The sequence below is a fragment of the Zalophus californianus genome, chromosome 4 (assembly GCF_009762305.2).
Source record: "Zalophus californianus isolate mZalCal1 chromosome 4, mZalCal1.pri.v2, whole genome shotgun sequence".
NCBI classification, from domain to species: Eukaryota; Metazoa; Chordata; class Mammalia; order Carnivora; family Otariidae; genus Zalophus; species Zalophus californianus.
The window spans coordinates 104,623,712-104,650,946 of record NC_045598.1 but is presented as its reverse complement, the minus strand read 5'-3'; the positions used below and the strand labels follow the sequence as shown (position 1 = coordinate 104,650,946).

At 41.3% G+C, this 27,235-nt stretch overlaps 1 protein-coding gene and 1 pseudogene across 4 annotated transcripts; both read right to left on the bottom strand.

Moving 5' to 3' along the window:
* Positions 1–7,364: 7,364 nt before the first annotated feature.
* On the bottom strand, positions 7,365–27,235 carry PRPF3 (pre-mRNA processing factor 3). Of its 4 annotated transcripts, none has more exons than XM_035727284.1 (14): positions 26,310–27,209; positions 23,690–23,876; positions 22,402–22,532; positions 20,271–20,417; positions 17,105–17,188; positions 16,162–16,382; positions 14,680–14,986; positions 13,856–14,022; positions 12,585–12,664; positions 9,973–10,116; positions 9,191–9,290; positions 8,904–9,017; positions 7,731–7,852; positions 7,365–7,447 (listed from the first exon to the last, which is right to left on the bottom strand). In XM_035727284.1, the coding sequence occupies exons 2-13, from the start codon at positions 23,832–23,834 to the stop codon at positions 7,810–7,812; spliced, it is 1,683 nt and encodes a 560-aa protein (XP_035583177.1). In that variant the 5' UTR covers positions 23,835–23,876; positions 26,310–27,209; the 3' UTR covers positions 7,365–7,447; positions 7,731–7,809. The 4 variants fall into 4 exon arrangements, with proteins under 4 accessions (XP_035583177.1, XP_035583178.1, XP_035583179.1 ...); XM_035727285.1 differs by having other exon boundaries at positions 26,186–26,322; XM_035727286.1 differs by lacking the exon at positions 26,310–27,209 and adding an exon at positions 25,062–25,147.
* On the bottom strand, positions 15,794–15,903 carry LOC113917588 (annotated as a pseudogene).

Here is a 27,235-nt window from a genome sequence, read left to right as displayed (position 1 = left end):
TTTTGTGATCTTTCTCCCTACCCTCTCCTAAAGATTAAATTTTATCACCTGCATTCAGACATATTCAAGTTGGATATTCTAGTTATCTTTGTTTCCACCTCTTCCATCTAGTTATCAAATCCAATAGACATTACCTAGAAATCTCTTGTATGAATTCCCTTTCGTTTCCCTTTGCCCCCTACCTGCTTATGGTTATCATTACCATTCTAATGAACTATGATAGCAGCAGCATCACAATCAGCTTCTCAGTCTCTCTCTTCAACTTATACACCATTACCAGATGAACATCTTAATTCCCCTCCACTCAAAACAAACAAAAAAAATTGTTCCTTGGGTGCCTGGGTGGCTCAGTTGCTAAGTGGCTGCCTTTTTGGCTCAGGTCATGATCCCAGGGTCCTGGGATGGAGCCCTGAGTGGGGCTCCCTGGTCAGTGGGGAGCCTGCTTCTCCCTCCCCCTCTGCCTGCTGCTTTCCCTACTTGTGCTCTGTCAAATAAATAAATAAGTAAGTAAGTAAGTAAATAAATAAATATTCCTTGTTACCTATTAAGTAAAAGCCCTGGCTTTTAAGACTCTCCACAATTGTTCCAATCTAACTTCCCCGTGTAATCTCAAATGCCTCCCCTCCATGGTTCCTTGGGCTCCAAACTGTTCCTTTCCTTAAATATATCCTGTAATTTTCTATTTGTAATTAATTCTGTTCTTTCTGCCTAAGACATCTTCTGTTATCAAAATTCTACCCATCTTTCAAGAGCTATCTTAAATTGCCTCTTTTGTGTAATAACATTTTCTGCCCTGAGTGAAATTATTTTTATTTTCTTACCTCTGGGAATATTGCACTAACATGTGAAAGAACCTTGAAAACTGTAAAATGCTCCAGTGTTATCACTGAATTGTTTTATCCAAAAATAATTCTTGGGTACCTATATTCCAAAGATATTGACATTTTCAAGATAATTCTGGAAATTCATCAAGGTAAGCTACATACAGGGAGGAGAAAATAGTCGTTACTTTATATTCATTTTTAAACCAAGAAAGCTATTTTCTACCTTGATATCTCACTTAATTCTCTATCATAAATTCCAAATGACTTTTAAAATTCTTACCAGAACTCTTCAGGACAAATAACATTAACATATCTGACATAATATACACATTTTCAAACATTATGAAAGGAATTGCTGAAGTTCACAATGCATTTTAAGTGAGAACAGCAACCCAAGATAGAACTACTCTGGGAATAACATGCATTTGAAAGAACACAGCTGTCCCTACCACCTTATTTCACAACTGAAGCAGCATATGTAGGGGTTAAGAGTTTGGGCTCTAGTCAAACAAACCTGGGTTGAAACTAAGCTCCATTACTTACTAGCCATAATCTTGGGGCAAATTACTTACTCTAAGCCTCAAATTCTTCATCTCTAAAATCTACTTCTCAAATTTGTTCTGATAAAGGAGGAAATGCTTATGGAACACAATGCTCAATACAGTGTGGGGTCATGAAAATTTAAAAACAAAAAACACTGTGAGGCACAGGGAGATTAAAGACTTGCTCAAGGCCCGGTTAAGTCTCACTATAATTTACAATAAACAATCGTGTATTATAGTATAAATACTCCTTTTTAGGCCTTATGCAAACAATACTCTTTTGAAGTTGTATATAAATTTACACACATTATCGTGATAAATCCTTTAATATGAGCAAAAGCACATTTCTAGGACAATGAATTTTCCCCCTGGATTTGCTTAAATCAAGAAATACCAAAAACAAGTTTAATTCTCTGGCTCCCATCTCACAGATACAGAGATGATTACTAGCAAGTACCCAGCGCATTGCTGAGGCCTGGTGAGCTTTTCAGATTTCATCCTGCTCCAGGAATAATTAATTAACCTCACCTGTCTGGGTTATAGTTTACTTATCTCTAAAAAGAGATACTAGTTTTTCCTTAAGGCCTTTAGCAGTCCCTGTCCCCTTCCACCTCTTTTATCCTAAAGCTCTCTCATACTGTTTTAAAATTGGAACCCTAACTAGGACCTGAAACACATAAAACTTTTTAAAAAGGGCTAATTTTATTTTTTTTAAACTTTTTATTTATTCATGAGAGACAGAGACAGAGACAGAGAGAGGCAGAGGGAGAAGCAGGCTCCCAAGGAGCAGGGAGCCTGATGTGGAACTCGATCCCAGGACCCTGGGATCATGACCTGAGCCAAAGGCAGGCGCTTAACCATCTGAGCCACCCAGGCACCCAAAGAGGGCTAATTTTATAATAAAGAATGTTTTAACTTCTGATCAAGTATCCATTTTCCAACACCACTTCCTGGTAAACCCCAACTAGAGGAAGTTAGGGGAGCTCTAATGGCTCCTGTGTTCGATCCATTCCCAGTATGTCCTCAACAGGCAACATGAAATGGAAGTGTAGATATGGTAAGAATTTTGGACTTCAATGGATACTTACGCTGACCTAAATACTCCTACAATCAAACCAGAAACATTACATTCTTAAACAGAACCACATCTAGTCAGATTCATTGGAAAAGAAAAAAGAAACTACTCATTGTCTTTTAGAAAAAGTTTTTTTTTTTTTAATTAGTAAAGAGAGGAAATAGGCTAAATTCCTGAATCCTATTCCATTTTACAAACTGACCCATAACATCCTCCTTGGACTCTCCCTGTGCTCACTTCACCTACAACACACATTCTCATATACGCACCTGTCTGAAGCAATGACTTTCTGTTAAGACTACAGTCAAGACCAGAGGTAATCTGCCCTGTGACTCTATTGAAGGTTAACAGATGGACACTCATTTGTTCCACCCTCTTTTACCCATTTAACACCTCCTGCTTTACTCTGCTCCAGGAAAAGAGTATTTATCACCCTTGCTCCAAGATGAGAAATTTCCATCAGACATCAAAAATACATATCCATCCATCCATCCATCCATCCATCCATCCACTTATATATACACAGGTATCACTGACAAAATTTTCTTTTTCCACAGCAATTGCTAGAAGTTGGGAGAAAAGATCACCTGAAGACCCAAACTCCAATACCTATAAGTGTGTGAAAAATATCATACCAACTTTAAAAATAACTCTTTAATCATATGCACATAAGGGGAATAAAGGGCAGCGCCAGGCTGACTGGGGAAAGGACTAAGGTGTTTTCCCTTTGTCCCAATGTCAGCTTGGCACAGTTCTGAGATCACACACACATGTGGGACTGGGTTGGGTAGTAGAATGAGAGGACTGAAGAGACAAAGGCAGGAGGGGAGAGGCAAGGGCTCGCAGTAGTTTCAGTCGGTGGACTCCAACACAGATTCACTCAGCGCAAGGTCCCAGTAGTGTTCAGCCCCATGCTTTTTGAAGTGCTCTCGAGCCATGTTCTCTGTAGGGCACTGTTTGAACTTCATCTCCCCAAAGCTCCGGTCTTTGGCTGTACCCTGGGAAAGAGACAAAATCTGTAATAAGAACACTGCAATTTTTTAGAAAGATTTATTTTTTAAAGTAATCTCTACACCCAGTGTGGGGCTCCAACCTACAACCCCGAGATCAAGAGTTGTACGCTCCACCAACTGAGCCAGCCAGGTGCCCCAAAACACTGCAATTTCTAATTTAAATCAGATAGAACACTCTTTTCTAAAACCTAATAACATTTTCGGGGCGCCTAGGTGGCTCCATCAGTAAGTATCCGACTTGATTTTGGCTCAGGTCATGATCTCAGGGTTGTGAGATCAAGCCCCGAGTTAGGCTCTGGCAGTCAGCAGGGAGTCTGCTTGAGATTCTCACCCTCTCCCTCTCCCCCTTCCCATGTGCATATGCACACACATTCTCTCTCTCAAATAAGTAAATAAATATTTATTTTTAAAGATTTTATTTATTTGAGAGAGAGAGGCGGGGCCATTGTGTGTGCACAAGTGGGGTGGAGGGGCAGAGGGAGAGAGAGAAGCAGACTCTCTGCTGAGCAGGGAGCCCCACATGAGGCTCGATCCCAGGACCATGATCATGACCTGAGCCAAAGGCAGACACTTAACCATCTGAGCCACCCAGGTGCCCCTTGAATAAATGAATCTTTAAAACCTAGTAACATTTGTGTAGCAATGTGCCTAGCTGAGCATGGTTTTATGGTAAAAGCTATTCTAACCTCCACCCCCTTAGATATTTGTGTGAGTCTTCATGAATTTAAAGGCATAAAGGTTTCAGTTCTTTTGACTGAATGCAGGATGAGGAATTCTGTGCTCTGATACCTGGATGAAGGAGCAAGTCTGGAAGGACTACGGAGCGTGAGATGGGATGAACTACTTACCCATCAGGCCTCTACGACCAGATTTGGGCCTTAAAGGAGAGAGCTTTTCCCCCTCAGTGAGACCCTGTATACAAGGAGGAGGCTTTGGGGTCCACTGACCAAGAACAGTATGAAGGTGAGGAGAAGAGGGGAGTGGGAGTAGTGAGGGGGGTACCTGAAGAGAACTACAATAGAAAAACATACAGTACTGGGTGTAACCGCAATCTTGCCAAAGGCACAGCAGCAATAGCAGTCATAAATGCTATCTCAAGAGATTCTCAGGGATCAAATTCCAATAAGAAGCTAGAGTAGAACCCGGCTTGTTTCTGAACCTGAAATACAATTCCTGTGGACTCTCAGAGATAAATGGAAGAGAAACTGGAAGAGATGAAGGGGTTGGGATCTTAAATATGCAGGTGGGGTATAATGGTTATCATGATCTAATTTGTATGCATAAATTGGAGGAGTCTGGGATAAGAAAAAAGGATACATGAAGAACATTAACAACTGCCTATAAAGAGTGGTCTTAAAGAATCAGAGAATTAGAAGGGGACCCTTTCAGTAAGTGTTCTTCTCTGTTATTAGAATTTATTTTAATAAGCATTTACCACTTTTGAAATAATAATTTTGTAATAAAGAACTAATTACTAAACATAAGTACATTTAAAAAATAAAAGATATACATGTATTCAACATAAAAGAATAAAATGAAAACATTCAATCAACACAAAGGTAGAAAATATTTACAATGTAAAAAATGTATTTTGGGAGTGGGGAATAAAAGGATTACTGCAACACATCAGGATAAGGATATAATTATTTAAGGAAAGAAACTTTTAATGCTTCCTGAAAAAATAGGATGGTATTTTATGCTTCACAAACGATGAATAATCCTTAGTTCACACCTTGGCCTGAATAAGCATATTCATTAATTCATTCTTCAGAACGAATACTGGTTCGCTAAGATTTCAGGGATGAGGGACTGTATAACCACAACAAGCTCCATTTTACAGAGCACTAATTACATAGTAATCTAATTCTGCTCAGAAAAGAATTGACAAATAGAAAGGAAAAATAATATCCACTTTTGTAGATAAACCAACAGTAATTGATGTTAAGTGTCTTGACCAGTTGAATAGCAAATGAGTGGTACTGCCCAGACTTCCCCAACTTTATATTCTTAAGTCTAGTACTTCTTTCATTATATCCAGACCAAAAAAATCCCACAATGATTCATTTCCCCTCTTCCCACATCTCATATCCATGACTGTGAAATAAACGACTTGGTCAGAGAATTTGTATTCCTGCCACCAGTTTTCCCATACTCTCCCCTAGGTGGCATATACTATATAACTCATCAATTTAACTAAATATAATCAGGAAGAATCTGCTGCCAAATGTTTACCAATGAATTCCGAAAAGAAAAATGAATTACTTAAGGAAATCAGCCACTGCTTAGTTTTACCATTCCACTGCTCCATTAGAATGGTATAAACAACCAGGAATTAGCTAAAGTTCTGCTTCTAATGTTTATCAGAAGATTAACTACCCCCAGACTAGTACCACATTTGTTGGTTTTCTTCACAGCTTCCTCATCAGATTCCTCATCATCTGGAAAAGACAATATAGCTAAAATCTTGCTCTAGACTTAGGACTAGAGACCAAGATTTAGGTTCTAAACAGGAGTTTTCAAGTCTATCTCAATTCTTTAAATACTGTCCCCCCTTTGTCCTGTATCAGGGGTCAAATGTCTTCTCTTATTTTTATTTCCCCAAATTAGACCGAAAGCTCCAAACAGGTAGAGATATTATTAATACAACATTTACTGAGCACCTACATATATCAAGAGCTGCCCCAGGTAGGGGAATAAGGAGATAAATAAAGGACAAGCAATCAACAATAAAAACTTGTCCTAAGAGGCGCCTGGGTGGCTCAGTGGGTCAAACGTCTGCCCTCAGCTCAGGTCATGTTCCCAGGGTCCTGGGATCAAGCCCCACATTGGCTCTTTGCTCAGCGGGAGCCTACTTCTTCCTCTCCCTGCTGCTCCCCCTGCTTGTACTCTCTCTCTGTCAAATAATATAAAATCTTAAAACAACAACAAAACCCACAAACTTGTCCTAAGCACTCTGAGAGCCAGGCTTCAGATCCCAACATGATAGGGTCCCTTATCAAGGAGTTTTTAATCTAGTGGAGGAGGGCAGATAAACTAAATGAAAGTATCTTAGAAACCTTTGCAAAACAAAAGCCAACTGTAGTAAAAAGTTGTACATTAAGTAAGTAGGACACAAAACTACTTTAAGTAAGGACAAAAAATTTAAGAGGGCCAAAGTTCGGTAAAATTAAGAAAAGTAAGGCGCTCTGTGCACGTTAAATGCTAACCCAGGTCTTCAAAGAAGGGAAGAATGAATATTGATGGAAGAATGACTGTCAGGAGGGTATCAAATATATACATGTAATTTATATTTTTTATTTTATACATATATTAAAGTTGGGCAAAAGAATAAAAGTGTACATTTTTGTTTTTGCCTTCAACCCTTTAAAAAGCTTTTTTTCAAAAAATACTTAGAGAATGCACATATAAGTGCACAGCTTGGGGGCGCCTGGGTGGTTCAGTTGGTTAAGCGTCTGCCTTCGGCTCGGGTCATGATCTCAGGGTCCTGAGATCAAGCCCCACATCGGGCTCCCTATTCAGCGGGGAGCCTGCTTCTCTCTCTCCCTCTGCCTGCCGCTCCCCTGCTTACGCTCTGTTTCAGTCAAATAATAAATAAAATCTTAAAAAAAAATATTTATAGCTGAATTTTCACAAACTCAATACACTCCCACAACCAGTAACCAGGCAGACAGGGAAACCTTAAGTCAGGGAAACCTGACCTTAAAGGTCAGGCAGAAGAAAAACTAACATTCACACATATCAACACATAATAAATACTGTATGAATGTCTACCATGTCATAGTCCAAATGGGTCTTTCTAAAATTCCTAAACCATTATCTAGTGTGAGCAAGTGTCACTGGGAGGGAATAGATGAATGGACAGAGTACCATCCCCACCTCCCACTAAATTCCCTCCTAACCCCCATTCACCCATCTCCCTTTGTGTTAGATGTCTGTTCATCCCACTTTATCCGATGCAGCATAAGACGCTTAAATTTCTTCTGGGCCTTGGGGCCTGGAAACAGAGAAGGAGAATTTTGCCAGAATTGTGGAAGATGATGAAGTAGAAGAACCTCTGAGCTCATTCATTACTCAGACCTTAATGTGGTAGTTGAAGCAATCCAGGAACCATATCTTAGGTCCTTCTACTCTAATAAACACAGAACAGAGGCCCAGGATATTAAACCCAGGTATGGCTCTAAAACTCTCATCTTTTCCTCCTTTCTCCCCACCATTCTAATCACTTCAAGGCCTAGGGTTGCGTGGGGATGGTCTCCCTCAGTTTTTTCAGACTCACCCCCCTTCCACTACTACCACGTTGACATCCTTGTGCAGTACCCACCACCCCTGTCAGGTACAGTTGCCCAGCATTGGCCTCAATCTTGAACTTCTTGGCTGGGTTGCTCAAATTTCGAAACTCTGGAGAAGGGAAAGTTTAGTTATGGCTTTTGTTTTAGCATCAGTAGCTGCCTGAATGGAATGGCAAATAAACAGATGGATCCAAAATGGTTTTCTCTCTAAAAACAAAGGCCTTTGAAGTAAGCAAATACGCTAATGCTTGAAAGGTAGAATCAATGAGTCTCGAAGTAATTCCACTGCCTTATACTCCAAAGACTAGTATTGTACACCCTACAACAAATAACAGGTAATGAAAATTTACTCTAAGAAAAGTGAGGTATTACCATCATCCAAAAATATGTGTAAGCTAATTGTTCTTGAGTATAAAGATCAACAAATTCTTTGTCTCCTAGATGCTTATAGTGTAAAGTACTCAGAATGCTATGCATGGAAATTTCTATAAGGGTACACAAAAAAACTGTTAGTTACAATTACCTACGGTGTTAAGGGGTCAGAGTAGGAAGGGGACTTTTTCAGTAAAGGCTTCTGTTGTATTAGATTAAAAAAAATTTTTAATAAGCTTTCACTACTTTTATAATAATTTATCACTTTCATAATAAAGAGCTAGTTATTGAAAGGGAGCACATTTTAAAAAATGGAAGGTACACATGCACTCAACATAAAATAAAATGAAAATATTAAATCAACAGGAAAATAGAAAATATTTACAATGTATAAAATGTACTTTGGAGTAGAAATAAAAGGATTACTGCAAAAGTGAGGATAAGAATATAGTTTCTGAATAAAGGAACTTCTAATGCTTCCTGGAGAAATAGGTTATATTTCACAAAGGATGAATGATCCTTAGTTCATAGATTGGTCTCAACAGGTATATTCATTCATTCATTCTTCAGAACTAGTACTGGTTCATTGAAAAGCCTCAGAGATAGAAGAGTAAGTCTTTAAACCTCCCTCATTATAAAAGATTTATTAGCTCCTGATTCATGCTGGGGTCACAGAAGAGAGTAGGGACTGATGGTAGGTGTGCTTTAGACCACAGTGATTCTGCCTCAAGCACTTGGAAAATTTTTGGTATTTCTAAGGCAAAGGCTGGCCCAGATTGGACACCTACCTATATACAGATATGTGTACCCCCTGTGAAATGTCTTCTTTAAGCTTTTTAATTTTCTTGACCTTTCTCTGTTCTGCTGTAAGTTTTCGGGCAGCGTTGGCCTCTTCATGCGCTCTGTCGTGACAGGAAGGACATCCACAAGTGAGAAAGGCATTGAAGATCAGAGGCAAAGCTGAGGGAAAGAGAGAGCAACAGAGGACTCTCCCCTCCCTCCAAATATGGATCCCCCCAGAAGAGTATGGGAAAGGTACTTGCCCTGGGTTTCCACCCAATCCCATGGCACTTACTTCTGTCTTTTTGCCATCTGAGCTCTGACATGGGCTTCTACCTTCGTGGGGTCTTGAACAGCTTCTGTTCCTAATACTCGCATCAAATTTGAAATTCTCACTGCATGTGGAGAAAGGATAGAAAACAATTAATTGTCCAGCTGGATAACCTGTCACCTCTTCTCAATTCATACTGTTTACCTATTTCAAATCTTTGCTCAAAGCTCATTTGCTCCAGAAACCCCTATCTTGAAAAGCCCAGCATTTGTGGAAGGACACACAATCTAAATAGTTGGTATACATTTACTTACACTGCTTGAAAATTTATGAAAGATAAAGGAACTTAATTTCTTTGGTATTTTTCACTCTGATCACAGCATTTAGTTAAAGATCCTACATATAACAGTGCTCGCTCAAAATATTACTGAATGATAATGGGAACTATAGGAGTGAAGGTTTCTTTTAACAGTATTTTCATTTTTCAAATATTAATAATTATGTACAAAACAACTTCGTGCACACACTGCAGCTACTATCTTCATGAATTTCAAGACCATTATTTTTCCAGGAAGATCACAATGTTACATATTTTTATACTTAAAAATAAGTCTTAAATGACCTCTACAGTGAATATGTTGACCTGTCTTAATAAGATTGTAGAAATTTAGGAAAGGAAGAAAAGCATCAATGAATGATTCAGAGAAACGGAAAGCACACAAATATAGAGCGAGGTAAAAGTTCCTCTAGAATTACAGAGATAAACAAACATACCACCCTTTCTTCCCTGCCTCTAAGATATGTACCTTTGGGTTCTGGAGGAGGCATCAGGCCCAGCCTGACTTTCTCTTGTAGTTCCTTCTGTGCTTCCCTCCTTGTTTGCCTTCGAAGTTTCTTCTGTTCCTTCTTGGTAAGATATACCCCCAGAGTAACTGGTGTGTCATTGTCAACTGCCAGGTAGAGAAATCAAAGTACAAAAGCAATAAGCCTATTAGAGGAATGTAGGTGAATATCAATCACATTAAAAGAAACTTTATTTATTTTTATTTTTTTAAAGGTTTTATTTATTTGTGAGAGAGACAGAGAGAGAGAGAGAGCACAAGCAGGGGAAAGCGACAGGCAGAGGAAGAAGCAGACTCCCTGCTCAGCAAGGAGCCCAATGCGGGACTCAATCCCAGGACCCTAGGATCATAACCTGAGCGGAAGGCAGACGCTTAATGACTGAGTCACCCAGGTGCCTCACATGGGGCTCCCTGCTCAGTGGGGAGCCTGCTTCTCCCTCTCCCTCTGCCCCTCCCCCTGCTTGTACACTCTCTCGCTTGCTCTTTCTCTCTCAAATAAATAAAATCTTAAAAAAAAAAATAATAACAATTAAAGTTTCTTTTAATGTGGGGTGTGGATCATGACCTGAGCCAAAGCCAGATGCTTAACCGACTGAGCCACCCAGGAGCCCTGTTATTATTTTTAGGTTGTGTTAATAGTAGTATGTTACATTTTTTAAAAAGCATTCTTATCTCTCATGAGAGTGTTCTAATTTTTTCCTTGAAGCAGCTGAACCCTTTAATCAATGAAAAGTGGCAAATACAGAAAATAAAATGAGAGCTGCTCTAGTTGCAGTGCATGAGGATTTGGGGTAGGTGGGGCTAAGATGATGAAATTTATAATTTTAGAGTTATAGGGACTGGGGAAAATCCTCTAGACTCCCAAAGCAGGTTTACTTTTTTATTTAATTTTACTTATTATTATTTTTAAAGGTTATTTATTTAAGCAATGTCTACATCCAAAGTGGGGCTCAAACTCATGACCCTGAGATCAAGAGTCACAAGCTCTTCTGACATGAGCCAGCCTGGCACCCCCTCAACTTCTCATTAGTTTTTGAAGACTGATTTACTTATTTTATGGAAAGAGGGTGCACACACGCAAGTGGGGGGTGGGGAGAGGGAAGGGGAATCTCATGCAGACTCCCCGCTGAGTGTGGAGCCTGACGTGGGGCTCCTCGATCCGACGACCCTGAGATCATGACCTGAGGCGAAGCTAAGAGTCAGATGCTCCACTGAGCCACCCAGGTGCCTCTCAACTTTTTAAAACAAACAAAATCCCTTATGTCCTAATGATCCACACTGATGACATCTAAGTAGACTCTGATTAAGTAATATTCAGTGATTATCATACACTGTATTACATCAAAGTCTCAATCTATTTTCCAAATTTACTAATTGAGGTATTATCTCCTCTGTTCATCCCAAATCTGTTGAAAGTGTTAAAATCTTTTATGATCTGCATAACTCTTGAAGAAGACGTAACAGTTAATATTATCTCTACATGTGAGAAAGTTGTATTCTAAGTGATTTACCCAAGGGATTCAGCTGGTTAAAAACATAGCCACAACTAAAACCTATCTCTTCTGAGTGAGCCAACAGGCTTTTGCTACAAAAGACAAAGAAGACTGAAGAAGGACAGGTATTTAGTAATGGTGTACAAGATGGAGTTGAGAGTCAAAGATAAGAATGCTTTTTATATATTTTTTAAATTTTTTTTAAGTAGGTTCCATGCCCAGTGTGGAGCCCAATGTGGGGCTTCAACTCACAACTCTGAGATCAGGACCTGAGCTGAGATCAAGAGTCAGATGCTTAACCGACTGAGCCACTCAGGCATCCCAAGAATGATTTTTAAAACCTAACTTGTTTTATACATCAGTGAAACTATCTCTGGAGTAGGCCTCAATGCTCTAGAGCTGTACTGTCCAATACTGTAGCCAATAGCCACATACATACACTATCTATCTATCTGATTTTTTTTTTAATGATTTTATTTATTTGACAGAGACAGACACAGTGAGAGAGGAAACACAAGCAGGGGGAGTGGGAGAGGGAGAAGCAGGCTTCCCACTGAGCAGGGAGCCCGATGTGGGGCTCAATCCCAGGACCCTGGGATCATGACCTGAGCCGAAGGCAGACACTTAATGACTGAGCCACCCAGGTGCCCCTCTATCTATTTTTAAAGATTTATTTATTTATAAAGAGAGAGAGAGCGTGTGCATGCATACGAGGAGGAGTAGCAGAGGGAGAGAGAGAATCTTAAGCAGTAGGCTCCACACCCAGCATAGAGCCTGACACAGGGCTCGATCCCACAACCCTGAGATCATGACCTCAGTTGAAATCAAGAGTCAGATGTTAACCAACTGAGTCACCCAGATGCCCCACTCATACATTATGTAAATTGAAATTAATTAAAATGGAATATAATTTAAAATTTAGTCTTTCAGTTGTATCAGTGCAACTGTTTTCAAGTGCCCAATAGTCACAAGTGGATAGTTGGTACTGTATGGTCAGCACAGGTGGGAGAACATGTTCATATCACATTACGTTCTGTTGGATAATACTTCTCTAGAGCCTTAACTGACTAATCTATACATTACCTGGAGGGTTGAGTTGGGCTGGATGTTCAACAAGATTTGTGATTCCAAAATAATCTTCTCTCTTGGGATTTTCCTCTGTACTAAAATTGGAGGAAGAAGGGAAAACAAGATATGTGGGTAGAGACAATTCCGAGAGAGGAAGTCTAAGAAACACAATGAAAAAATGCACTCTCCATAATGTGTTCTAGCACTTTTTAGTGTTTATCTACAACATGTAAATATATTACACATAATTTTCAAGATGAGAAAACTGGCTTCCACTAAGGTTGGACATACTCTCTACACCAGTCATTCTCAACCCTTTCCCTACCCAACATCGCTGATGGATGTCACATTCTCTCACTAATAACAAAACTCCCTGGGACAGTGGTTGACAAAGGAAGGGTAAGGGGAAACGCTGAAACATAGTCTCTTAAAGCCATGTATCAGAATTATAGAGTAGATATAATTAAAGCTCTCCAAATGTATCTTAAATGTTTTATTTACCATTCTCTCCCCCATCAATTAAGAATCCTTCCTCTAGGGGCGCCTGGGTGGCTCAGTCGTTGGGCGTCTGCCTTCGGCTCAGGTCATGATCCCAGGGTCCTGGGATCGAGTCCCCCGCATCGGGCTCCCTGCTTGGCAGGAAGCCTGCTTCTCCCTCTCCCATACCCCGTGCTTGTGTTCCTGCTCTCGCTATCTCTCTCTCTGTCAAATAAATAAATAAATAAAATCTTAAAAAAAAAAAAAGAATCCTTTCTCTATTCTAGGACTGGATTTTTTTTTTTTTTGAAGATTTTATTTATTTATTTGACAGAGAAAGAGACAGCAAGAGCAGGAACACATGCAGGGGGAGTGGGAGAGGGAGAAACATGTTGCCTGCCGAGCAGGGAGCCCGATTCAGGACTCGATCCCAGGACTCTGGGATCATGACCTGGGCCAAAGGCAGACGCTTAACGACTGAGCCACCCAGGTGCCCCTCTAAGACTGGATCTTTAAGAAATATAAAAACCTATTGTAAGTAGCAGAAAAATATAATTAAGAAAACAAGTAACTATGTATAACCAAAGCAAATATAAAATTTACATCCTTTCTCTTTTAGATTATTTGTGCCTGTTCCTTCCTACATTAACCCCAAAAACTAAAAAAAAACCTATACAACATATTCTTCACAAATACACGGTCTGTGTATGGTTACCTATTTTCCCAAGATTTAAAAATTTTACTTAATGCATGAGTACTCTCCCAATAAAACTCTAGCCTTATTAAAAGGTATTAACTAACAAACTCACAGGTCAAAGCCATTGGGGATGATATAAGAGTCCCACCACTCAATTTCAGGGATATCTCCTTCCTTTAGCTCTTTTTTAGGAGCAATGAGGGCCAGCCTAGTTGAAGTATGGATGCCTGTTTTTCGAGCTGCCTGTGAGATTTCTGCCTGCAGCTTCTCCAGTTGAGCCTGAAGATAAACCAAGACATGAAGATAAAGTGGAATGACAGAAAACAGGGACATGATAGAACCCCAAATTTTAAAGCACTCTCTTGTTGAACTCTTTATGCCTAATGCAAAGAATTCATAATTTCTGAAAGCTCAGAAGAATCTTCAACTTTATTTTATCCTTAGTTGATTTACATACAACTACTCTCATCACCACCCTTCACCCCAGTGTGTGCCTACAGCAAATATACGGAAATGGAATTTTATGAAAACACCATTCTTAGAGGATGAAAACAAGAGCAAAACTCACTGAATATACAGTCAATTCAACTCTCCACATGTGGAGTTAATTTATCTGCAGTAAATGTTAATACCAGGCTAGCTTTCCTCAGTTACTCATAGTGTTCTGAATTGTTTCCTTCCACTGTTTTTGAGTTTTCAAACTCGAGTTTTATTTCCACGTAAGCAGAATATAATCAAGAAGACAAATCAGCTAAAAATCAAGTATTCCAGGAATAAATGAAGTATTTTAAAAATTAGTCAATTGCTTTATTACTTGTGTATCTAATTGCCTAAAACTTAGAGAACTGGGTTGACAGTATTTTAGGACTGTATTGAATTTCCTTTGTCCCCTTCCTAATTTCTTCGAAGTTCTAGGTTATATTCTAAACCAGGTACCTTTGTCCGTAATCGTTGGGCAATCTTCTCAAATTTGCCCTTGTCATGGAATTTAAAAGTGCGTCTCTGGCGCTGGGAAGGGGCAATTGAGACTCGGGGGTCAAAAAAGGTATTAGACTCCATGTCTTCTGATGGCTTCTCTTTTAGCTGTTGTTTGAATTGTTCCCTTTTCACAGCACGAATATTGGCCTTCAGGGTAGGCATGCGGTGTGTCAGCTCAATCTCCTTGCCTGTTGCATCTACAGTGCGACCTTGCTCATCGAGAATCAGTGGTGTAGGTTTAGTTTGATCTTTTAACTCCACCTTCCTGAGAAATAGCCCACAAAGAAATAAGTATCACATGGGACAATAAATAAAGCAAACGAAAACAAAAAAAATTAAATAAATCAAACCCAACAAAGATAATAGGTTACACAATTCTAGGGAACAAAAGCCCATCAGTGAATGTAACACCTTGACTGAAAACATCAAACTAAATATTTGAGTATAGAATACAATCAGATGAAGTGAATTTATATATATATTACATGGATAAGAATTCGCAATCCTGTTTCACTCCTGAATTTCTGAGTCAGACATAATATGCCAAACCAATTGTATGTGTAGTCTATCATCTTTACCCAGTGTAGAGAACGCTCAGATCTGGTATCACTCACTGTGATTTAATGGATTTGGCTCTGGGTTAGGAACCAGAAGACTGGATTTTTTTTTTTGACAGGAAGTAGATTTTATTGGGGGGCATGAATAGGGAGGGGGCAGTGCCGAGGTTCTCATGAGTGCAGAGCCCTCCATTTGTCCAAGGGGCCATGATTAGGGATGTATCTGACCCCACAGCCACCTGGGATAAGCCACTTTTCAGCCACCATGTCTTCAAATTCATTCGCATTAAACTTAGTAAAGCCCCACTTCTTGGAGATGTGGATCTTCTGGCGGCCAGGGAACTTGAACTTGGCCCTGCGTAGGGCCTCAATCACTTGGTACAGATGGACATGATGACTTGGCCAATGTGGACCCTGGCTACTGTGCCCTGGGGCTTTCCAAAGGCACCCCGCATACCTGTCTGCAGCCTAGATTGGAGATAGCATGAGGTCAGACCTCAATATCCACTGGAAAGGGCTGTCTCCAAGGTCCCTTAGGGCAACCCATGCAATCAACAGGCTGCATACACTACCAAGGAGGCTACTGTTTACAGCCATGGCACACAGAAGACTGGGTTCTATTCCTAGATCCAACAATAGATGAATAATCTTAACCTCAGTTCTACCAATTGTAAAAAGAAGATAAATTCTGCAACAAGGAAGCTCAAAGAATTCAACTGCTATTTATTCAGCATATGTAATAAATATAAAACTAAGAAATGACGTAAGTTCCTTGGAAGAAGAGAATCAGTAATGTTCCAGGTTTTTGTTTGTTCTTTTTAACTTTCATTATTGCTTCTCCAGGTTCAGAAGTAACAAGAGGTTCCATGAAATATATACTCACGGGGGAGCAATGCCCATGGCATGGAGATTGGCCAGGCCCACCATGTTGGCATTGCCAATGAGCCCTGGCTTCAGTGCCAGCTGGGCTTGGATGCGGGCTTGTAGTTCAGCTGCTTTCCTTGCCTTCTCAATGGCATCATTCATGAAAGTGGCAGCCTGGGAGGGCTGAATAGTGTTGCCAATTGGAAGTCGCTCTGGTTGGGAGGAAGAAGGAGTCTTTGGCTGTGAGCCAGAGAAAAAGAAGTCAGAATCAGAAGAATTAGACAGGCAGACAGGTCACACACAAATACACACACACACACACACACACACACACGTAGATTGTGGGGTAGAACATGCAGTCACCTTCCAGACTCTCAAATGACACACACACACACACACACACACATAGATTGTGGGGTGGAACATGCAGTCACCTTCCAGACTCTCAAATGACACACACACACACACACACACACGTAGATTGTGGGGTGGAACATGCAGTCACCTTCCAGACTCTCAAATGACACACACACACACACACACACACACACACACTGTGGGGTGGAACATGCAGTCACCTTCCAGACTCTCAAATGACACACACACACACACACACACACACACACACACACACACACACACACACACACTGTGGGGTGGAACATGCAGTCACCTTCCAGACTCTCAAATGACACACACACACACACACACACACACACACACACACACACACACACACACACACACACACACACACACACACACACACACACACACACACACACACACACACACACACACACACACACACACACACACACACACACACACACACACACACACACACACACACACACACACACACACACACACTGTGGGGTGGAACATGCAGTCACCTTCCAGACTCTCAAATGAGTGGACGGCAAGAAATTCTTTGCTAAAGAGTCTTCTTTTCATAATACCTGAGGTGTAGGGGGGCTAATGAAGCTCAGCTGTTTTTTCCTCTCCTCGATTTGTCGTGTAGCTGCCTCCATCATCTGTTTGATCTGTTCTCGATGGGGGAGAAGTTAAAAAACTGTTAACATCTCTCTCTCTCTCTTTTTAAAAGATTTTATTTATTCATTTGACAGAGGGAGACAGAGAGAGCACAAACAGGGGGAGCGGCAGAGGGAGGAGAAGCAGGCCCCCTGCTCAGGCCCCCTGATGTGGGGCTCAATCCCAGGACCCCAGGATCATGACCTGAGCCAAAGGCAGACTCTTTTTTTTTTTTTTTTAAGATTTTATTTATTCATTTGAGACATTGAGATACAGAGGGAGAGAGAGCATGAGCAGGGGGAGAGGGAGAGGGAGAGGGAGAAGCAGGCTGAGCAGGGAGCCCAATGTGGGGCTCGATCCCAGGACCCTGGGATCATGACCTGAGCCGAAGGCAGACGCTTAACCATCTGAGCCACCCAGGCGCCCCCCAAAGGCAGACTGTTAACCAACTGAGCCACCCAGGCACCTCAACATCTTTATTTCTCCTATATAGGTTCCTAAATGCAAAAGGTTTTCAGGTCTAATGAACCCATCATATTCTGCCTGTATGATTGGCTACAAAATTTAGTAAAGATAAGCTATATAGTTAAGCACTGAAACTTTTCAACCCATCATCCTATTGAAGGATTGGCATGTTAGGTAGTAACATAACTTGATGGTTAAGACTCAGGTTAAGTGTCCGACTCGTGTTTTTGGCTCAGGTCATGGTCTCTGTGGGATGGAGCCCTGTACAGGCTCCATGCTCAGCATGGAGTCTGCTTGGGATTCTCCCTCTCCCACTGCTTCTCCCCTAGCTCTCTCAAAATAAATAAATAAATAAATCTTTAAAAAAAAAAAAAACACAACTCAGGTTAAGAGAAACCCAAGCTTGACTTTTAACTCTGACACTTAATGCTTGTATGACCTTGGACATGGCATTTAATCTCTAAAACTCCAAGTGTCTAAAAAGGGTAAAAACAGTACCTACACTACAAGACTATTATGAGCATTTCAACAAAACTCCTAACAGAATCCACACAAATTATCATACCTTTTTTTAAAGTGTATTTATTTATTTTTTGGAATTTCTATACCCAACATAGGATTCGAACTCAGGACCCTGAGATCAAGAATGCATGCTCTCCCAACTGAGCCAGCCAGATGCCCCAAATTATCATACTTTTTATGAATGCCTGCTTTGGGTAACTGGAGACAATAAAGCAAAGACCTGCTTCCTAGCCTCTGTAAAACCGTTCTTTTGTCCTAAAGAATATGAAAATGATAAGCTTTGAGAATACAATCAAATAACCCTTCTTTAATTTTCCAAAGGAGACCTTGCTCCCAAGGTACTTCAAGGTATTTTTTAAAATTTATTTTTAATTTTTTTGAAGTTTTATTTATTTAAGTAATCTCTACACCCAACATGGAGCTCAAACTCACAACCCCAAGATCAAGAGTCACATGCTCTTCTCACTGAGCCCGCCAGGAGCCCCTTTAGAATTTACTTTTTAAACATTTTTTTTTTAGTAGGTGATATATTTACATAGGTCAAAATGCAAAAAAAGTACAAAAGGGTATATTATGATTTCTTCCACCCCTATTCTCTATAAAGCACCAGCATCAGTTTTTTTCGTTGCAGAAGTATCATATATAGGTATAAATAAGCAAATTCAGGGGCACCTGGGTGGCTCAATAGGTTAAGTGTTCAACTCTTGATTTCAGCTCAGGCCATGATCTCAGGGTCACGAGATCGAGCCCCACGACAGGCTATGTGCTGGGCGTGGAGCCTGCTTAAGATTCTCTCTCTCCGGCTCCCTCTGCTCCTCCCTACCTTAAAAAAAAAAGAAATTCATCTACCCTTCCATAAACATCTATGTATATATTCTATTTCCCTTCCAAGAAATTTTAAATGGTACAAGAAATATTTACTGTTTATAATGGTATCAAAAAAAAATTTTTTTTAAAGATTTTATTTATTTATTTGAGAGAGAGAATGAGAGAGAGAGAGCAGGAGAGGGGGAAAGGTCAGAAGGAGAAGCAGACTCCCCGCTGAGCAGGGAGCCTGATGCGGGACTCGATTCCGGGACTCCAGGGTCATGACCTGAGCTGAAGGCAGTCGCTTAACCAACTGAGCCACCCAGGTACCCCCCCCCAAAAATTTTTTTTTAAAAAGATTTTATTTATTTGACAGAGAGAGCGAGCGAGAGCAGGAACACAAGCAGAGGGAGTGGGAGAAGGAGAAGCAGGCTTCCCGCCGAGCAGGGAGCCCGATGCGGGGCTCGATCCCAGGACCCAGGGATCATGATCTGAGCCGAAGGCAGATGCTTAACGACTGAGCCACCCAGGCGCCCCCCCCAAAAAAATTTTTTTTTAAGGACGTTATTATTTGGGAGAGAGAGTGAGCGAGAGAGAGAGCATGAGATGGCGGAGGAAAAGAGGGAGAGGGAGAAGCAGACACCTTGCTGAACAGAGAGCCTGACACGGAGCTTGATCCCAGTACCCCGGGATCATGTTCTGAGCTGAAAGCATACGCTTAACTGATTGAGACATCCAGGCACCCCCAGATAATTCCTATTAAAAAAAAAAAAAACAACACAAAGTCGGGGCGCCTGGGCAGCTCAGATGGTCAAGCATCTGACTCTTGGTTTTGGCCCTTGGATCGAGCCCTGTGCTGGGCTCTGTGCTCAGCACAGAGTCTGCTTGGGATTCTCTCCCTCTGCCCTTCTCTGCGTGCATGTGCGCTCTCTCTCTAAATAAATAACACCTAAAGAAAAAACAAAAACCAAAACCCCACAACACCCCCCCAACAAAGTCAACTTGAAATTATTTTTAGTGGATTATATCATCTCATCTCTGCATTATATTTGGAAATTTTCCTCCGCTATCAAGCCAAGTTCTGATTATTTCAATTATTTTCTCAATGATCCAATGATGTACACAACTGGGCAAATGATGTATATACTATACCTTGTTTGCCACATAACAGGTGCTCATTTCAATAGTCTTCCCCGATGCTAACCACTAATTCAAATTAAGGTCACAACAAATCTGGACCTATGCATCTCTTGCTTCTTCAACTCATAAAATCACCGCTTTCAGTTCCTAATTACTCACCTGGAGCTTAGTTAGCATACCAGGACTCTCTGAGGGAGGCCCAGGGATCACTTCAGGCTCCTCTTCCACTTCCTCAAAACGGGGTATCCGTCGCTTCTTTACTCCTGATGATTCCTTGGAGATCTCAGAGTCATCACCAAACACTTCCTAAGGAAACCCAAGACGAAAGAAGAGTTGTCTCCCTGCCCATGGGAGAAGGGAAGAATCATCCTAGTCCCTATCAGCATTTTGTGGCTTTTCCCAGAGTCCTCTAGACCCTCCACCAAATGGACCATCTCACCCAACTTCATCATTCTCCTACTCCAGTCAAGCAAATTTCATCTCCATGTCCCTATAAATGTTCCCATCTCAAGGTCTTTATAAATGCTACTGCCTACATTTGTAATGATTTCCCTCAACTTTTCCACACCCCTATTCCAAATCCTGCCTGAAACTCACCTCCTCCAGGATGTTTTCCTCATAAATAATCTCATCCCACTCCGATCAAACTGTTGTTTCACATCTTCTTAGCACTTAAGACCTGGGTTCATACTACATAAAATTATATCGCTGATATTCTGCTTGCCAAGTGTTAAGTCTTTCAATGTTAGTACTTTCTCCCAATTAGAGTCTAAGCTCTTCCAGGACAGGGGTTTTCTCTTTCTTTTTCAGTATTCCCCAGTAACACTTGTTCTCATCAAACAATGGGAACTCAAATATGTTGACTAATTTGCAAGGTGAATTTAACAGGACCAAGAGTGGCCAACTGGAAGGGACAATGGGAAAAAGCAAATGTACACACCGGTGGTAGGCTTTGGGTGACATCCCCTCTTCACTAGGAGGGCTCGTGTTTTGCAAGGACATATCCTCGGCCAGGGGCGAGCGCTTCCTGGAACTCCTACAGTTCAAGAAAAAGGACTCTCCCATAATATATTGTGTGGGGTGGGGACTTGAATGGACCAAAATGGGACCCATATCCCAAGGCTATCTAGATACCTCCTTCAAGAAACCATTTTTATTAATCCCACCCAATGTAGTCACTTCATTCACAGCATGCCTCAGCACTTAACCCAGCCACATGTCCTATTATAGCACTAACTTCACTCCACAGATCTGTGTATATTGTGGATCAAGCATTCCCCCTCAAACGTAACAAATTCAATGTCAGTCTGACTCTACAGTCAACTCTAAAATTCATATGAAACTGTTACTTAGATTTATAATTTGTGACTGTATTTTGTTGTTCCCCTCCCTTAAACTGCAAATTCCTTTAAGGCAAGGACTATTTCTCATTCCTCTGAACACCTTACAATGCCTTAAACACAAAAGGCACACAATTCTCTATTTCTCTTGGTACCACAGCCTGGCCTGGGACCAAGTCGACATTGCTTATTCACTCTTTGTGTCTCAGGAATAGCAATAGGATAGCCAAGATATCAAATGCACTTTGGAAGGTTTGATGGGAGTCAGAGAAAAGACTTTTCTAATTGAAGAGACAGAAAAGAGATAGAGAAATCAGCCACCTGAAGCTGCTAATATTAAAAGAAGGCATGACAAATCAGCAATTACTGAATAAAAAGTGAAGGAGGTAAGACAGTAATGATGGTCCTTTTAAGAACTCCACTCATGGGGCCTGATGACCAGCAATTTGCTATATAGCAAACAGTAGGCTCTCAGGACATAGAGTAAATAATAATTTTTGTTAGGTATCCCATCTACAGGTACATTCCAGAGAAACCTCTGAAAGGAGCAACAATGAGGTCTACAGCAGTGGAGTCACGTTCTGAATCAATCTATTAGTTATCAAGTAATCCAAAGAATAAAATCTTAGAGCAATCAATTTATAGGTAGTAGCAAGGGGAAGGGTGGAGGAGACATAGGCAAACATAAGAACCAAAAACTCCTAACTGTACATGAAAAAGGACAAAGCTACCAATTGTTTCCTTGGAGTATTTCAACCCATGAACTTAGGAGTTCATCACCACAAGATGGTGATAATACAAGTTCACCTCCTCTCCTTTAATGTCTAAGTAACTCTCTTGAATATTATGTATTCTAACAGTGGATATCAAAGTGTGAGCCAGGTAAGCTCAGTAACTTTGTTACCATTCAAAACACTCCTAAACTCATCAGATAGTTAACTGTAACCTACCTTCAGCTCTCTTTTTCTGCTCCTGTCACTGCTAGACTTGGAATGTCTAGAGCTTCGGCCTTCCTCCACAGCCTCAAACAGTTTGTCCACAAATCGGAGAGTAGAATCATCAAGAAAAGGTTTCAGATGGTCTGACAGGAAAAAAAGGTGTGGTAGGGTTGAAAAATAAGAGTACTTAGTCCAATACTAGGCATATAACAGATACCAACACTGAAATTTTATCCCCAGGAGGGAGGGAAATGTTGTCGTAAGTTCTTTGTAGGATTCCCATAAATCCTTTTACATTGAATGACCTTACCTTTTGAGGTAAAAGTACAGTTAGAATTTTTTGCAGTAGGAAGTAGCATAGCCAGAGCAACCTATTTAGGTTGACTATCAAAGTTTACGATGAATAGGGCATCTGGGTAGCTCAGTTGGTTAAGCGTCTGCCTTCTGCTCAGGTCATGATCCCAGGCCCCTGGGATCAAGTCCCCGGTCAGGAGGCCCCCTGCTCAGGGGGGAGCCTGCTTGTCCCTCTCCCTCTACCCCTCCCCCCTGCTCATACACTCTCTCTCTTAAATAAGTAAAATCTTTTTTTTAAAGGTTTTTATTTATTTATTTGACAGAGAGAGCGAGAGAGCACAAGCAGGGGGAACAGTAGAGGGAGAGGAAGAGGGAGAAGCAGGCTCACCGCCAAGCAGGGAGCCCGAAGGCAGACGCTTAACCATCTGAGCCACCCAGGTGCCCAGTAAATAAGTAAAATCTTAAAAAAAAAAAGAGGATGAATAATCATCCTAACTCTTCTCAAAGAGCAAGCTATAGGAGACTACCATAAACAAATTCTACCTTCCTCAACTTTTTTCATGTTTTTTTTCAGAGAATTTGATATATTTAGATGTCAATCTGAACCTGAACATACCTATCTACTTTAGCATATTTCTTAAGTAAATATAACTTAGCTAATTCAATACATTGGTTAAAGAAAGTCAGTCGGAGATTCAAAATAGGTCATAAATAGGGTGCCTGGCTGGCTCAGTTGGTAGAGCAGGCATCTCGATCTCAGGGTCATGAGTTCAAGCCCCACGTCGGGTGTAGAGGTTATATTAAAAAAAAAAGTATGTCACTAGTAGTATACAAAATAAGAAAAAAAGCAAAATTAGTCACTTAGGCTATTTCCATTATAATGCAGGAGAAAATAAAATGTGGCCTGATCTTTTTCAGATACTCCCAACAGAGAATTTGGGGAAATTCAAAGCAGTGTTTAGGATCATGCTATACGTTAAGTCCAAAGATTCATAAAAGGACATACCAGCTGCCTTCTTCTTATCCATGCCCTTCCCCACACAGTTCAGTGCTGCTGTGACCACTGTGGGCTCTGAAAAGCCCAGCACCCTCTTCACTGTCTTCTCTATCCATGGTTTCAGCTCATCCAGCTCCCTCTTAGACAGTGCCATTCTTCAGGAAGAGGGTAGCTCAAATGGGATTCAGAACTGCACCTAAAAAGAAACCAGGAAAAAGCTCTGTTAGAGGGTAGGAAAAGACCATTCCAGGCAATGTTTAGTATTATCAGGAATGCTATCTCAATCAAGCAAGTGCCTGCACTTCATTTCAAGCCAAATACTTTCCCTAAAACCCATACTTCAAAGCAGATAGAACCACATTCTGTTTGTAATCCTAACTCAGTAAGTATCAGTGGATCACTGCAATCTGTGGAATAAACAAGGAAACCCTGGGAATAATGTAGTCTAAGAAATGAGTTCTAGCTTCTTTTTTGATCCTGTCATAACAAGGACTGGCAAACATACAACCTGAAAACAAGACTGGAAAGCCCACCCAGAGACCAGCTTTTCTATTCCTCCTGCTTCCAGGCAGGCATTCCTTAACACAGCCTTAACCTGTAAGTTTCCCTTCTTTTAAGGGATGAATTAAAAAAAAAAAAAGGTGGGCTTATCCAGGTCAGTCATCCTATATTAAAGCTCATAATCCAGGGTGCCTGGGTGGCTCAGTCAGTCAAGCATCTGGCTCTTGATTTTGGGGCAGGTCATGATCTTGGGGTTATGGGACTGAGCTCCACATCCGGTTCCACACTGGTTGTGGAGCCTTCTTGAGATTCTTTCTCCCTTTCCCATAGGCCTTCCCCCGGCTAAGGAAAAAAAAAAGCTCTTAATACTGGGGGTCCTGGCTGGCTCAGTTGGTAGACCATGCAACTCTCAATCTCAGGGTTGTGAGTTCAAGCCCCACATTGAGTGTGGAGCCTACTTTAAATAAATAAGTAAGTAAGTAAGTAAGTAAGCAAGCAAGCAAACAGGCAAGCAAGCAAGCTAGCTCCTAATCCTTAAGTATGTTGTCACATTTCTCTATAGTCATATTCATCCCTGTGGAAATTCTGTACCCAGATCCTTTTCTCTCATGTTCTACAGGATCTGTCAGTAGATTTCCTAAGATTAATCCCTCAGCTCAGAAAAGAATACCCTCATTTTGGATGTACTTTCTCTCTCTCCCTTCACTATCATAAAGGACCTTCTACAACAAATCTTTGTTATTTAATGCAAGTTAGTGTAATTCAACATTATTCATGTTTACATTCTGCTCTCCCACTTAAATAGCAAACCTCATAAGCATAGAGAAAATTTTATTTCTCTTTCTCTGTAAATGCCTAAAAGTCAATAAACAGCACTGACCTCAATTTCCAAGCAAACTCCCTCCCAGCAGTGCTACAAATCAGGGTCTCTGGGAGTCAATCTTTCAAGATGTTTTAAGACATCTTTTCTCCTAAAAGATAGTCTGATTAATTTCTACTTTCTTGGCAGGTTTATCTTCCATAAGACCTGTTGCTAAACAGTATAATTTTGGTATAACCATAGGAAGCTATAGATTAAAGTCATGAAAATAGGAGTGAAAGATTTTGTGACTCAGGGACGTTATATGAATAATTCTGTGGCAGCTCTATTCACCTCTCATGAGACAGCAGTACAGCCTATAAATCTCTACATATTAAATGTGCATTACTCAAAAAAGCATAGTCAGATCAAAGAGAGTGAAGAAACAGTTCACGCTGAACATTTGGAACACTGAACTCTTATTTGCCAGCTTTGGGGCAAGTAATTCCTCTGTGCCTCAGTTTACTCATTTCACAAAATGAGGCCAATTCCCATATCTAAAACATCCTTAATCATTCAATAAGTACTGCATAATTACTAGATCTCAAGTAGTGTACTGTGTGCTGAGGAAACATACGACAATGAACATAACAGACAATCCTCGCCTTAATGGATCTTATATTCCACCAGAATTGAATCATGGGCTAGAAAGTGTAAACAATTTGAAAATCCAAAGCAACAAATGAGGTACGACTGTATCAGATGAAATGTGTGCCCAAGTACCATACTAACAAATGTATTCAACTTCTACCCAATCCTCTAGGAAACTAAACAGCCAGTGGGCAAAAATAAAAGTTTCAAACAGTAACCAGCTTTGTCACTAATCAAACGTTCAACAGTAACTGCCTGGGGCGCGGCGGGGTGGGGGTGGAAGAAGAGGAAGGCAGAAGGATGTCTGAATGAGCAGGTAGCAGAATCCAATCTTGTGAAGAATTTCCTTACTTCGTGCTCTTCTTTGCTATAACCTGAGTTTCCCCCCTGCAACCCCATACTTCTGTTTGCCCTCTCCCTTATCTCCGACCGGCTCCCTACCCCACCTTGTTCTCCCCAAACTCATCTTAGAGCTAGTCTCCCCACCCCGTCCCCTTCCCGCCCCCGCCCTTTTCCTCCCCACAATCTCACTCCAACCCATTCTCCCTCACAACCTTGTACTTCTTTCGGCTTCCTTCCCATTGAACGTTCCCGCCTCGGTCCTCCCCTTGGAGTGCGCCCTGGCCCTCGCCTCTCAGACAGGAGGATACCCTCCCAGGGCCCGGGGCCACTACTCACCTCACAAACTTCAGCCCCTGAGACGGAGCCCGAACGTTACACCGGAACCGGAAACCCTCCGACCGCCCTACGGCCTGCCGTCGCTACCGCCACAGCCGCCGCCACGCCGCGGTCCCCCGACATGTGACGGGGAAGGGCCGGGCCACCGATTTGCGCAGCCGTAGTAACCACTTTCCCCTCGGCGGAGCGCATGCGTGCGGGAGCTGTAAAGTTTGCGCATAAAAGTTCCTCTTTAGGTTTCTCCAGCGAAATCTGGTAGATTACTGCGAAGTTAATGTTGCCTGAAGCAGAAATTGGGCTGCTCGTAGTACTCCTAGTGTGAATAAATGCGCTAAAAGCCGAGTTTTTGCGTTCGGTTTAAACGGGGCCTTTCTGGTAGAAACCAAACCATCTGAGAGTCGTTGTCACTAGCATTAGCCACCCCTCTTTAATCTTTCTCCCTTACTTAAGCGTGGTGTCAGAGACCACCAAGAAAAATGACGAACATAGGAGGACTCTGAAGATAGCAGCCCATCTGTGCCTTTTGTTTCATTCATTCACTGACGTAATACTTGTTGACTGCCTACTACTATGTGCCAGGCATCCTCCGAGAATCGATATTGCTTAATGATTAAGACCATGGGCTTTAAAGTCAGACTGCCTAGATTTGTATTCTAGCTCTCTCTCATTAGCTGTGACATTAGGCAAGTTACTTAAGCCCTGTTTACTCACCTGTAAAAAATCCACTTCACTGGGCTGCTCTGAGGACCACAAGAATGACTGAGGGCAATGCATTTAAAACAGTGCCTCTCAGAGTTCAATAAAGCTACGTTATATATAATAGTCAATTGCCTAGGGCGCCTGGGTGGCTCAGTTGGTTAAGCGACTGCCTTCGGCTCAGGTCATGATCCTGGAGTCCCGGGATCGAGTCCCGCATCAGGCTCCCT